We start from the raw sequence: 14,894 nt of genomic DNA, 5'->3' as shown, positions 1-14,894 counted from the left end.
GGCCTCAGCAGGGTAGGTCAAGTGGTAGGCTCAGAATGGTCCCTACACCCGGAGGTAGCCCAGACACTCCTTGGCAAATGGGGGTCCCCGGTGATAGATCTGTTCGCCACAAGGATCAACACCCAGCTCCCAGTATTCTGCTCTCCAGTCCCAGATCCTACAGCAGCATTCAAGGACGCCTTTCAGCATCCATGGGACGGTCTCGATGCATACACCCTCCATTCCTTCGGAACACTCAGACAGGTCCTCAACAGAGTCAAAGAACCTGCGGATGACTTTGGTAGCACCCTGGTGGCCGGAGAGAGAATGGTTCGCAGACCTGAAGGAGTTAGCAATTCTCCCACCGTGGCCGCTGCCAGACAGGGAAGACCTTCTCCGTCAGCCCCACTTCAAAAAGTTCCACGAAAACCCTCGGTCCCTCCGGCACACGCGTGGAGGTTATCGAGCGGTTGTTGAGGAAGGAAGGGTACTCGTCAAGGAGCGCCACGAGGATGACGGGTTATCTTAGGAGATCATCAGTCATAGTCTACCAGGCGAAATGGGCTATGTTTGTAAAGTGGTGCACCTCCCAGAACCTGAGGCCGCTGGACGCATCTATTCATGAAATAGCAGACTTCCTTGTTCACCTGAGGGACGACCTAGGAATATCCATCCCGGCGATTAAGGGAGTTCGAGCCGCACTGGGCCAAGTCTTCCTCCTCAAAGGACTCGATCTCGGAGCATCCTGGCAGATCTCTGTGCTCATAAAGAGTTTTGAACAGTCATGTTTCCCCCGCTCCTCCAGAGTGCCGCAATGAGACGTAGCCAAGGTCCTCAAGTTCCTCACCAGGCCACCCTTTGAACCGCTCAGGAACATTCTCGATAAGGATCTTACCCTTAAGATGGTCTTCCTCCTAGCCTTAGCTTCCGCCAAACGAGTCAGTGAGCTGCACAGGCTGTCGTACGAGGTCTCACACTCGAAAGGTTGGAAAAACCTGAGTTTTAAGTTTCTCCCGGACTTTGTAGCCAAGACCCATAAAATCCTGCCTGCTGGGATCCCAAGTTCGAAAGCTTTTCAGTCCCAACAATCCCACGTTCGAACAATCCCGAAGACTTGTTGTTGTGCCCGGTCAGGTCGGTCAGAAAGTACCTAGAAAGGACAGCCAGACTTCGCCCTGAGATCAAGAGTCTGTTTGTCTCCACGGGCCCGGTAAAGAAAGCGGTGTCCAGAAACACCATCTCCTTCTGGCTCAGACAGGTCATAAAGAGGGCTTATGACAGCGACGGTTCCACGTTGCCGGGTAAACCTCGACCCCATGACATTAGGGGTCTCAGCACCTCCTTGGCCTTTGACAAGAACATGGCAGTGGGCCATATCCTGAAAGCAGGTATGTGGGCCAGGCAGTCTACGTTTACCGCCTTTTACCTGAAAGACTATACAAGGAAGTCCCTGGACTCCTTCTCCATCGGACCGGTCATTTCCGCACTCCAACAGGTTTAAGGTCGAAGCCCCGGGGAAGCCCGTGGGAAGTAATTCCAAGTGACACAAGTTCCTCCTTACTACCCCTTTCCTGCTTCCCCCTGTTCCCTTTTCTTATCCTCCGCCCATGTGAGAGTTGATCATTGGAGACGCCCATGCTCGGATGAAGATTATAAAGAGGTGAGTTACAGTGGCATTAAATAAAAAGGTTTTTGCGTAGTTCTCCCCAAGTCTCCTATCCCGTTTTTTGTGGTCAGTCAGAACCTAGCCTCCTATCTAGGTTCAGTCAGATAGTTTCATTTAGGGTCTCCCAACCTGTAAGTTCACTCCCTCCTCCTAAGGTATAAGTCTCCTAAGAAAGTAGTTAGAGGTAAGTACTCCGTGTTGGAACAAATCGCAAATTTTAAGTAATTTGTACTTTCGGGTTATGGCCCGCCCAGCCTTCCCCGAGTGTCTTACAGGAGTTCGAATGTATAGTTATCAAAGCTTACTGACGACCGAGACCTAGGTCCATGCTCTCGCACTCTGACCCGGGTCGCCTCAGGACGAGTATCCATCCGCCAAGGAGGGACCCACTAGAGAAAACGGAGATAGGGGAAACTACTCAAAAATCTGGTCGGTTGGGAGGAGAATCCCAGATACTCCTAAGGAAGTAGTTCGAGATAAGTACTGTTAAGAAATATACAAATTACTTAAAATTTGTGATTTTTCCAAACTATACAAACCTGAGTCCTTTATTCACACTTGCCCACCATCACCAATCCCCTAGAAAGTCCCAGTGGAAATCAAAGTAGTTTATTAGTGAAGGCGGTGCTTCCCTACTACTGACTATTAAGTACTGGTTGGTTGTTTACACCTTGTTATAAACTTTTAATAGCCTTCTACTTCAGCATCACTGTTATCTCTCCTATGTTAAAGGACTCAGGTTTGTATAATTAGAAAAAAATACAAATACACTTAACAAAAATCCAAGAAAGTTAATATCCAAACAGTGAACCTGAATATTTGGGAGGTATCCAGTATACTCCTTGTAACAATGATAGATTCATTGTCCATTTTTTTAAGATGCATTAATTAAGATTCATTTTCCAAGTATATTTTGTTTAAATTGTATGAATATATAACAGATTGCTTGTTGGTATACCTGAATATCATGTAATTATAGTTTTTTTATTAAGGATTGACTCTATGAAAAAGAAGATACTTAGATTTAAAATCTTTTTATTTACCCGGCAATGTGTGTCACTTAGAGGAATACTCCTATGGCAAAGAACCACAGTACAGTACTTGAGCTGTTGTAAAGCATGTCTTTATAGTACTGTACCATTTGTTACATAAAGTTTTATGGTAAACAGTATGAATATCTTGACTTTCACTTTTTTTTCATTATACAGTAGTCTTGTACTATTGTAACATGTTTGACAATTATCTTACACTGACGTGTATGTACAAGTACATTTTTATGTTTATGTTCATACAATTTTGTTGCATTCCATTGTATACATATATTAATCCCCTGGTGGTAAGTTTTGCAAACGTATATAATCTGGATTTTAAGAGTTTAAGGGGCTTTTTGCTGAGCCTTTATTGTATTTCCTTTATTGTTATTTTCATTACTGATTTGCTAAATTTCTATTTGAGTGAGCTGAGATACGCGCATGCTGAAAAGTGCTTGCTTTCAGGGTGTGAATAGCCTAACTTGGTTATTTCATGAATAATTATGAAATATTTAAATTCTCTCACCCTTTTTAAAGCATGGTTTTACATTGAATGTTAAAGTACATTCTTCCATGTCTATCTGATAGATGTCCCATGTAGTTGTTGTGGACATGTTATTTATGTATAGCTTCACCACCGTCAAATTAAGAAGTTGCATTGCAATTCTTTGGTACCTGTTTCAGTCCTTATTAGTGTTAAAAACCAGAGTTAAGAATGTATATGGATTTGTACTATAGTACTGTAATCTTTTAACTCATAGAAAGCTGCTTAGCAATTTTAATAATTGAAAATTTACTATTAATTTGGTTTTTCTATTTAATCAGATGCAACGGGTGTTCACATACAACAGCACCACTATCAGAACTCTCAGTCAAAAGGCCTAGAAGAACAGACAGCAGTATCTTGCTCACCACCATCTGATCAAGATCCTCAGTTAGTACCCCTCTCCTCTACACCTACTTCAACAGAGCCTAACAAAAAATTGCCTCATGTATTAGCATCACAACTTAGTCAAGAAAGTAAGTAAGCTGTTGAGAAGTTTGCTAAAGATAGAAGTTAGTTTGTAATGTTCAGACCATGAATCCTCATTTTGAATGGCAAAAATTGTTTGTATTGTATACATATCCTCTTTTAACTTGAAAATATTATTTGGTAGCTTGAATCCTTGATATACTAAGAATTTAAAACTTAACTCATAAAATCAGATATTTAATTGTTTAACAATTACTCAGAACCTTGTACTGTAGAATCAAGTATAATTTTTTTGGTAGTTATGTTATCTCTAGGATATCTTTAACTTTAAAAAGAATATCAACAAAAGTCAGGTTTTTAAAGACTCATCAATATTTAGATATTGCACAGCAAAGGCTCCATATTTTGTATAAAGTTCTCTTTTGTTAACCCTAATAAATGAAAGTATGATTAGATTTTGCATATTAGTTGAAAATTAATGTAAGGTTGCTTTATTTGTTGTTAGACTTGTCACATCCCTTAAATATAAAACTAGTTCATTTTGATACTGTAAGTTTGGTATTCTGATCACACAATTTGGATTTGTAGGACATTTTTCATGAAAATTCATGGTTGAAAAATTACAATTTTATACAAACCCATTAATTGTGATAAGCCTAATTTTATGCTTGACAAAATCCAAGACACTTCTATTTTAGTTGAAAAGAAATATTAAAGAATGGCTATTAGTCAATAGCTCCATTTATGTGGCATTCTAACAATTTAGTCTCAACTATTTAACTCTGATGTTCTAATACTGTCTCTTGACATCCATCTTAGATTACACAATTCTGATGTCTTTTGATGTTGTAAAAAGATATTTTACCCAAAAGTTTCAGAAAGGTATTGAAAGCAATCAATACTTTAAGGATGATTTGTGGTTATAAGGAGCAGGTGTTTTGGTGAACTTTTCGTACGGAATGGTTTGAATATCAAGAGTCCTAGCTAGCGGGGTTGGGGAGTCTACAACCAGGACTCGATACCTTGAACGGAGAACTTCTACTGTTTTGGGATCAGCCCTGAAGAACTGCCACCTGTCTCAATGGCTCTGTAGGCATACCCCCACTAGCCACTGGTGATGAACTGGTGGACTTTCCATCCCTCACGGGAGCCTCTAAATATGAAGAAATATCTGAAAAAGAAGATTTTGGCTTTTCCATAGAATGGACAATCTCTGAAGTAGTACAGTATGAACAATTGGCAAGGTATAAGCTTGCGTAGGTTGAGGTAAAATAGTAAGTTTTTCATTTTTATGTTGTCTTGAGATTGGATTCGTAGGATCCAAGCTAGGTTAATGAGTTCTAGAGGCAGACGATGCCTGGTAGGCAACTTGGGTTGAAATTGATGCACACTGTATTTGTGAGTAATGTCGGCACTTTTAGGTGCTTGGTCAGGGATAACACTAGCTGGTCATGCAGGTCTAGGATGTAGTCATTGAGCGGAGGAATACGCTCACGCCCTGGAGTGGTGGCGCATTTTGTGATGTAACCACGCGCAGGGATGATAGCGCGTACAGACATGCCAGCCTGTGAACACTGCAGTACAGTACAATGATACATGCTGTTGATGCTTGGCGTAAACGCTTTAGTAGAGACAGTGAAGACCTTAGCCCTCTGTAATGACTGCTCGGAAGGAGATGACGTTATTGTGTTCTTGCAATTAGAGCGAACCAGTAAAGTCTGAGTCGAGGACATTTCAGAAGTATGTACAGTATCAGAATAAGTGATAGGGGAATTCTCGGCCGAGCCTAGGGGAATTCTCGGCCGAGCCTAGAGGATTCTTTCAAGGAGAGCGATGCCGAGGGCCCCTTGGAGTACAAGACAAGCCTGACTTACTGTTTGAACAAGTGTGTGAAAGATAAGGCCACCTCAGTACGTGTGTACACAACAGTCTTGACCCTAGAGTGAGGCATTCTTGGGTGAGAACGAGGTCAGTTTTTCAATGCTTTCAGGGGTGATACCTCAAGAATTGAAAAGTCACCCCGCTGGAACTCCACCATAAAGGGCTCACCACTAAGCACACTAGTGGGAGGGGAAGGAGAAGTATGTAAATCATTTTAATCAGGCACTAAAGATACTGGGACCGGATTGCACACGTTAAGTACAAGTACCATAATCAGGGGATTAGGCCCATGTGGTGATAATACATTAAGAAATATCATTACTATGTAAAGTAATCATATCTTGGCCATCATTCTCAGTTACCAGAGTCCCTGAGGGCTCTGGAAAAGAAAGAACAGGATGGGGATTATTGTGTTTCACATAAATGAGCTTATACTTTCTGCTATCTAAGGAAGAAGATGAAGAAGGGGAATGATCCATTTTAGCTTTTTCTTACAATGGGAATATTTCTTCCACTGGGAGGAGGGTCCCTATATTACTCATATGGAGGTTCTATGGAACACTGCATATCACGGAAGTTCAAGGAAACTGGATGTGGATATATCTTGACCCGACTCATGAAAGTGCCCTAAGGGCAACCATCACAACAAGTATGCATTACACTATCAAAACTAGATACTTATGCACAGGAAAGCACAGAAAGCACTGCAAGGGTAATGAAGTGTGGAGTGAGTCGTGATCGTAGAACAGCAAGAGATGACAACCTCTTGACAGCACGACCAAAAAAAAGAGCGAAGCTTTCCTCGCAGCTGCATGTAAGACTGCTTAGCAATGAGTTGCCTAGTAACCAACTAGGAACCTTTTCTTTCTTTTTGGTTGCAGAAAATCGACATAGGAATAAACCCCATATACAGTAAATGACTCAAAAGGTTGTATCTGTCCCTTGACAAAATAATGTGCAAAGGTTCCCTTACAAAGTAAACAAGTTAGACAAATGGGAAGCCCTATAAGTAATGTCTTTGGAAATCCTTCAAAACAGAAAATGGTGATGAAAAAAGGTAGAGAAAGAGCTTGATTTTTATGAAATATCTCTCTTTTAGAGGTTCTGACATATTAGACAAATCAGTTACCTAATCTTGTTGTAGATTCTGATCTAATCTCCTCCCTTGAACCAATCATTAATGCTCATAGATGTAATTCTTTAAATGCAGGGTTCACAAGGGAGATGTTGTTATGGTTAATAAAGTGGATGCATTCTTGAAATATTTTTCTTTGTAGATTCTATGGTAGGGGTTATTTCTAATCTTATAACAGAGAAATTTGCTGTTCATCAATATTTGAATCTTTTTTTGAATTATAGTCTGCCTTCCTTATTCAAGGAGGTTAGGTAACAGACAGGTGCGAAGATGGAGAATCTGTGAATGCTTGCTGCTGTAGGGTGGGTCAACTCAACTTACCAACTCCCTGACCACAGCTCGTATTTGCGATTGACTAACACACTAGGTAACCCATTGGACTGCACTACTGTACATTCTTTTCAAGTTGTTTCTATGATTGTATATTAGTTCATACTACTTTTCAGAGGTACAGTACATTATTAACACAGCTTCAGTATAGGGTATTATGACTCACAACATAAAATTCATAGCCACACCACGCTCTGTATAAGTAACAACAAAACACTTGTTTGTATCTAACAACACTTGTAGTTACCGTAGAGTAAAAAAAAAATCACTAATAGGTAATGGTTGAAATGCACCCTAAATTGAAAATAAAAGTACAAAAATGCTTTAATAAAGCACAATTATCTTCTTAAAAATCATGATTTTTTTAGAACACAAAAATGTCTGTTTATACTAGTTAGTCTGTTGACAAAATTGAATGACATGATTTAAGATTTAGTATACTGAAGGCGTATAATACTATAAATACACTATTAGTAGTTCTTTATCAATGAACGTATGAATATTTTTTCTACCACGTGAAAAGATAAGAAGAAAAATCACGAAAACATGACAAATGTTTATGAAGTTCTACTCAGTAAAATCTGTGACACACTACGCCTTAAGGATTACTCATTGAACATATAGTGTACATAACACTATACATACACTACTGTAAAGTAGTGTACATAATGCTATACATACACCACAGTAGTGTACACAGTCTTGTCTAGACAGCATATTGGCACTGCAGTAGCGACAGTACTCTCACTTCCCACATCAGCCTCGGGTTCAGTCAGCTTCCTATCTGTACATGCGCACAAAATGCCAAATACCACGCCGCTGGAACTTTGAAATACACAGTTTCATTCAAAGATTTTTTTATTTATTTTTCATCAAATGAGGGATGACTAACTGACATTAGGCTTAAAGATTATATATTCTACACATATAAAGAAAGAATTAAAGAAAAAAATCATTAAATGTTATTAATATCAAGTGAAAATACGGGGGTTTTGCAGTTCCACAGTGCCTATACACGAGCTGCCAGTGGTCTTAAGTACATATATTCATTAACAATCTCTAGAGGTTTATCCGTAACCCTTATTTGTTGTCTTTGCATTTTCATTAAACATTATCTTACTTTTATGCATATTCATTTTCAGTCCTACATTTCCGTTTTCTCTATTCAATTCTTCTATTATCTTTTCCAATTCCTCCTATAGTTCACAAAATAGAACTACATAGTAGGTTGGTAGGGTACCAACCACCCGTTGAGATACTACAGCTAGAGATTCATTGGCTCCTTTGACTGGCCAAACAGTACAGTACTACATTGGATTCATATCTCTGTTTACGGCTCATTCTCTCTTTGCCTACACATACACCGAATAGTCTGGACTATTCTTATCACGTTCTTCTCTATCCTCATATACTTGACAATACTGAGATTACCAAACAATTCTTCACTCAAGAGGTTAGCTACTGCACTATAATTGTTCAGTGGCTATTTTCCTTTAGGTAAAGGTAGAAGAGACTCTTTAGCTATGGTAAGCAGCTCTTCTAGGAGAAGGACACTGCAAAATCAAACCAATGTTTTCTAGTTCTGGATAGTGCCATAGCCTCTGCACCATGGTCTTCCACTGTCTTGGGGAGGAGTTCTCTTGCGTGAGGGTACACTCTGGCACACTTTTTTATCTTATTTTTTTCCTCTTGCTTTTTTCAAGTTTTTATAGGCTATTTATGAAAGATCTGTTTTAATGTTGTTACTGTTCTTAAAATATTTTATATTGTTCATTACTTCTCGTAGTTTATTTACTTATTTCCTTTCCTCACTGACATATTTTCCTTGTTGGGGTACTTGGGCTTATAGCATCCTGCTTTTTCAACTAGGGTTGTAGCTTAGCAAGTAATAATAATAATCAGCAAATCTTAAGATGTTAGGGTATTCCCATTAATTTTAATTCCATTTTCTCAATCTAAATTCTTGAAAACTTCTATATATACGAACTTTGATATATTTATCTTCTTTAATTTACTCTTGGCTTTGTTCGCTTTGTATATGGTTAGGAGTAGAATGAATTTCTGACCCCAGCAATTACTCAAGTCAGTACTTATACTGTTAATGCTGCCGCCAACACACAACCGCTTATCATTATGGTTTATTCCGTAACTGAAATACAAACCACGCTATTTAATATGGGTTATTACTTTCGCGTAGCCGAGATGATGAGCCATTAGCATTTTAACGAGTGTTTACTACCCCCATCGCTAGTTAGTGCGGGGTAGGGAGGGGTAGCTTGTTAGCCCCCCCCCCCCCCCCCCCCCCCTCTCACACCTGTGCGATGAGCTCACTTTTACTTTGGCTCGGGCGCTGGGCGGACGTGTCCGCTCTCACCCTCGCTTTTTGACAGCCATTAATGCTTTTTGTCTTTTTACTTACTTTTTCTTATACTTATAATATATATATAAACATTCTTTATGTTTATGTATATATTTTTGTGTATAGAAATGTAGTAAGTTTTCTTTTCAGTGTTTGTGCTGTGTGGTAGTGTACGACAACGACACCGGTAGTGCTAGGCCACCGCGGTTTCTCGTCATGGGGCGCGGCCTCTCCCCCTTGGTCCTTCGGTCGTTTCCTTCGGCTTTCTGTTAATTCGTCCGCCGTGGGGAATCGTCATCGCTGGACTTTCTTCATTCATCTTTTATCTTCGCTGCCCTCCTTTCCTACGGGGAACTTGGATTCTCAGCGAAGGGAATGTGGGAGTTTAGTTTGACTACGTTCTCTCTCTCTACTCGAGGTCGTTCACCCTTTACTACTACTACGTACTATTAAGGAAACTTCTTTCCCGTTGCGGGCTGAGTTACTTTTCCGTTTTATTTGCTTCAATTATTTTTATGAAATCTAATTGTATTTTTAACTTTTCAACTTCTGGGGAACACTTCCCTTCGGGGTTCAGTGGTTCTTACTATTTGTGAACATTCAAAAATCAGTTACATAATTATAATTGTTATAATTCTGATTTTTTTTTAAGTTCTCTGCCCTCCCCCTTCTCCCATGAATGTCAGTGGGGGAGGAGGGCGCATACTTAATTTTTAATTCTTACGTTTTGCTATTCCCTCGGGGTTACTCTGCGGAGTTCCTCCCGGGGGAATTTCTGTTAAATAATTATTTAACTTTATTTTTCCAGTTAACTATGCAGTTTTTCTTTGTTTGACTGAAGTGTGCCAACGAAGCAGAGCTGTCCTGTTTATGCCTGGGGAGTCTGCTGTCGCTGCCGTCTCTCTAGGACATCGTCATGGGCGTTATCCCTTCTCTTAGAAGTTCTCCCGTGACAACTGTCAGCTCTTCAGTTCATCTTAGAACGATAAGGAGGTTCGCCTCCAGGGGTAGGTACTTCCCTTTCGAGGGAGGTTCCCTTCCCAGGTGTGAGATCTTCCCCCTGCTGGGGGAACTTCTCATACCTTAATTTTCCTGGTCCTTAGGCGGTTGCTCTTGGTGCTGAGCTACCGCTCTTGTAGCCATGCTCAAGGGGCTGAGCGGTTGCAAGGCCTGTCCATGGAACTTCCTGTGACTATGCTCTTGGGGCTGAGTGGTCTCTTCTGTAGCTATGCTCAAGGGGCTGAGCAGCTGCAGGTTCAGTCTTTACCTCTCTCATTCGCGAGGGAGGCCACTCGTAAGGGCTCCCCTTTGGAGGATTGCCCCTCATAGGTCAGCTTGCTGACCCTACGGCCCTTGGGGTAACATCACCAGTGTCTTCAAGTCTCCTCTACGAAGTGTTCACCTCTCTCGTTCGCGAGAGAGGCCACTCATAGAGACTCCTCTTCGGAGGATTGTTCCTAATTAGACCAGCTTGCTGTTCAGTCACTAACACTTCGGTGTTTAGTGACAGGGAGACTTCGGTTTCTCGTTAGGCTGACCCTTCGGGGTCTCGTAACATTAGTTACGCAGAACCCTTAGGCTCTCGTAACTTTATTCACTAACACTTCGGTGTTTAGTGACAAGGAAACTTCGGTTTCCCGTTACGCTGACCCTTCGGGGTCTCGTAACTTTAGTTACGCAGAACCTTTGGGTTGTCGTAACTTTAAGTCACTCCTACACTTCGGTGTTTAGTGACAGGGAAACTTCGGTTTCTCGTTTGTGCTGACCCTTCGGGGTCTCGCAACTCAGGCTACCTTAGGCCTTTGGTCTCTCGTGCCCTTAGTCCTCTGATCCTTCGGGGTCTCGTTCTCCTAGACCTGCTGACCTGCCATTTCCGTTCCTGGCTGCTGACGCGCTGTAGGCGCCCACGCCCCCTGTTATCCAACGGACACCGATCCCGTCGGGGCAAAGGGGCTTTTCTCACATTGAGAGTAAGTCCCTTAAGCGCCAGGTATCCCCTACGCGCCAATGTTCTCCTGCGCGCTCGCGCGCAATTGCGCGCAAGCGCTCACCTGCTGGTCTTGCTGTTCCTGAGACTGCTATTCAGAGACACCCTGTTCCAGGCACTGCTCGCCAACGTTCCCTGCGCATTGGCGCTCATCATTGGAGTTCCTGAGATAGCGCACAGGCGCTCACCAGTGGTTCAGCCTGCAGTGTCTCCAAGTCTCTTCTACGAAGGGCACCTCTCCCGTTCGCGGGAGAGGTCTCTCATAGAGACCACTCCTCGGAGTATCAAGCAGTACTTCCAGTGTGGATCGTCGGCTCTGGACTCTGAAGCAGACCTGCCTGGCCCTCTTCAGGGGATGCCCTCCATCTTCAGGACACATCCCAGTTCCTGATCATCCCGTCAGCTGATCCTTCATCCTAGCGCACAAGTGTGCGCACCGTTTACACGTGCGCGCGCGCTAACGCCAACGATCTTCTTATGCGCGCAAGCGCCAACGATCTTCTTTCAAGCGCTAGCGCTGACGATCTTCATACGTACGTAAGAGCCGATGATCGTCTATTTTATTGGCACGCAAGCGCCAACAATCTTCTTTCGAGCGCTAGCGCTGACGATCTTCATTCGCGCGTATGCGCCGACGATCTTCCACGCCCAAGCTTGCGGCCTACGATCTTCTTATGCGCTCAAGTGCCGACAATCTTCTTAGGCGCGCGAGCGCCTACGATCTTCTTGCGCGCATAAGCTCCGATGATCTTCTTACGCGCGCAAACGCCGACGGTCTCTTCCGCGCGCAAGCGCGCGGATGGTCTTCCACGCACCCCAACAAACTTGTACGCGCGCGCACTGATAGCCGCACCCTATGAAGTCTCGCCCGCGTGCGCGAGCATTTCAACAGTCTCTCGTGCGCTACCCCCGGGTATTTCCCATCGCGTGAGCACCGGGGCTCTCCCTAGCGCAAGCGCCAATACCCTCCCTCGTGCGAGGCTGCCGGACAACGCGCTGTAAGGTCGCCATTGCCACTTTTCTCCCCCCCCCCCAGCACAGAATAGTGCGCTTGCCGGAGGGGGGAAGGTTCCAGAAAAGTCCAGGGACATGCCGTCCTTATCTTTTTACAGGCGACTTCCCCTCCAAAGGGAGTGTTTGACAGTGCAACCGTCAGCCGGAAGCCTGGTTTGGGACTCTAATCAGAGCGGTAGCACAGGCTTTCAAGCTGTTCTCTCTGAATGGAGCCTCAAATCCTTGGCTGCAACCACTTCCCTGAGGAGGAAAAGAGGAGTTCGGACGAAGTAACTTCTCCGAGGACTTAGCTGTCCCATCGTAAGTCTTCGAGACAGGTACTCTCCCCCCTCAGACTTTTCTCCTTCACATTCGGACGAAGTTTTCCCGCCCTCAGGAGAGTCACGGGAGGTGAGACGTTCCCCAATCACACCATTGAGGGAAACCCCACCTCGCGCGATATGTTTTCACGAATAAAGATAGAGAAGAGCCTGCCTCCATCGTTGTTGAAGTCCTGCATCCCTCCCGGGAGGGAGTCAAGGACTCCAAAGAAATACCGGGAGTCCTCTAGCACCAAATCTTCAGGCTCAGACATTCTTCGTTATGGGAACGTTCTGTACCACAGGACCTCTGGCCTGTGGTCAGAATCGGAAAAATGCCTCCATATAAATCTGCTAGAGATGAAGGGTGTTCTTCATGGCCCTCCAACAGTGCCAACAAAGACCTAACGGATCACTCTGTGGTGTGATGAGCGACAACACCACAGTAGTGGCTTACATCAACAAGCAGGGAGGTGCCTTTTCAAAGCAGCTATCCCATCTCTCAGTAGAGATACTGAGATGGACCAAAGTCCACTCGATGCCTCTATCGGCTCGCTTCATTCCAGACAAAGGGAATGTGCATCTCAGATAATGAGTTCTGAGTGGTCCTTGGATCATCCAGTGGCCAACAAAGTCCTGACTTTGTGGGGTTACCCGACTGTGGATCGGTTCGCTACTGCGCTGAACTTCAAGCTCCCGCTGTATTGCCCCCAGCCCCAAATCCCAAAGCACTCTGGCAAGATGCCTTCTAACAATGGTGGGACAGCACCGACGTGTGCGCTTTTCCCCCGTTCTGTCTGATGAGGAGCGTGCTCAACAAGACCAGAATATCGGCCAATCGATCGATGACCCTTTATAGCTACGCTATGGCATCACGCGGAATGGTTTCCGGACCTTCCGCAACTTCAAATGGAACTTCCGGGAGAACTCCCTCTGCGACACAAGCTACTCAAACAACCACATGCCAGCATCTTTCACAAAGCCGTAGCTTCGCTTCGACTTCACACCTGGAGACTATCCAGCATCTCCTCACTAAGAGAGGATTGTCGCAACAAGTTGCGAACAGGATGTCTGGACACCTGCGCAGGTCATCCGCAGGGGCCTATCAGGCAAAGTGGCGAGTTTTCTGTGGTTGGAATCTTGAAGGGGTATCTCTCCACTCGATACCACTATTCCAGCGGGAAGAATGCGTCTTTCAGTCTCGGCAATGAAAGGCTATCGCTCAGCCTTAAGTCTAGCCTTCAGGCCCAAAAGAGCATACTTTTCTTCCTCGCTGGTACTTTCCCTACTCATACGAAGATACGATCTTACCTGCCCTCAGTCAGAAGTGAGACCTCCTCCAGGGTACATGGTTCAAATTCCCAGGCCTCTTAGGAGGCCTCCCTACGATCCATTTCGCCAGGCTTCAAATCGCCACCTAACTTGGAAGGCGGTGTTCCTACTAGTTTTGGCCTCGGCCAAGCGAGTCAGTGAACTTCATGGTCTCTCGTATGACATCGCCCATGCAAGGGGATAAAGGGAGGTAACGTTCAGATTCGTCTCTGAGTTTGTGGCTAAGACACAGAATCCGGGAGTGCTGGATCCTCGATTCGACTCTTTCTGGATTTCGAGTCTTCGTTCTGTAACAGATGACCCAGACCATCTCCTACTGTGTCCAGTAAGGAGTCTGAGGTTATATCTCAAAGAACGGCTGAATTCGTCCCCAAGTGCAAGCTTTGTTTGTGAGCACTGGGAGAACAAAGAGGAGGGTCACCAAGAATACCATCTCCGCATGGATTCGTAGAGTGATCCATCTGTCCCTGAATCCTGACCCTCCTCCGTCATGTCGCCTTAGAGCGCATGATGTCAGGGTTGTAGCTACGTCCCTGACCTTCAAGAAGAACTTCTCAGTGACACAGGTTCTACAAGCAGGGGCGTGGAAGCGTCAGACGACCTTCACAGCCCACTACCTGCAAGACGTGACACACAGGAGGCTCGATATGTTCTCTATCGGCCCTGTGTTGGCTGCACAACAGCTGGTCTAACCTCAGACTCCTTAATGGACAGGTAGCAGAGGGTTGAGGGCATTGTTACCCGGTCTTAGTCTGCATGAATGAAAAGATTTGTCTGGCCCTTATTCTTTTCTTCATCCTCTCCTTCCTTGGAGAAAGCAGCATCCTGGGTTCTCTGCATAGCTGACTTCAAACCACTGCAGGTAAACCATGCTTCCTTGTGTTTCTAGTATTAAGTTAATACTGTCA

At 44.0% G+C, this 14,894-nt stretch overlaps 1 protein-coding gene across 4 annotated transcripts in view; it reads left to right on the top strand.

Annotated features, from left to right (window-relative positions):
• Iml1 (GATOR complex protein Iml1) overlaps window positions 1-14,894 on the top strand; it is a 486,471-nt gene that overhangs the window by 130,225 nt on the left and 341,352 nt on the right. For all 4 annotated transcript variants that reach the window (XM_068390604.1, XM_068390598.1, XM_068390583.1 and 1 more), the window contains one exon: window positions 3,502-3,696. In XM_068390604.1, the coding sequence (XP_068246705.1) occupies window positions 3,502-3,696 (195 nt within the window). The remainder of the gene's footprint in view (window positions 1-3,501; window positions 3,697-14,894) is intronic.

This window comes from Palaemon carinicauda, chromosome 1 (genome assembly GCF_036898095.1).
Source record: "Palaemon carinicauda isolate YSFRI2023 chromosome 1, ASM3689809v2, whole genome shotgun sequence".
Classification (NCBI taxonomy): Eukaryota; Metazoa; Arthropoda; class Malacostraca; order Decapoda; family Palaemonidae; genus Palaemon; species Palaemon carinicauda.
This window is presented reverse-complemented; position numbering and strand designations above follow the sequence as displayed.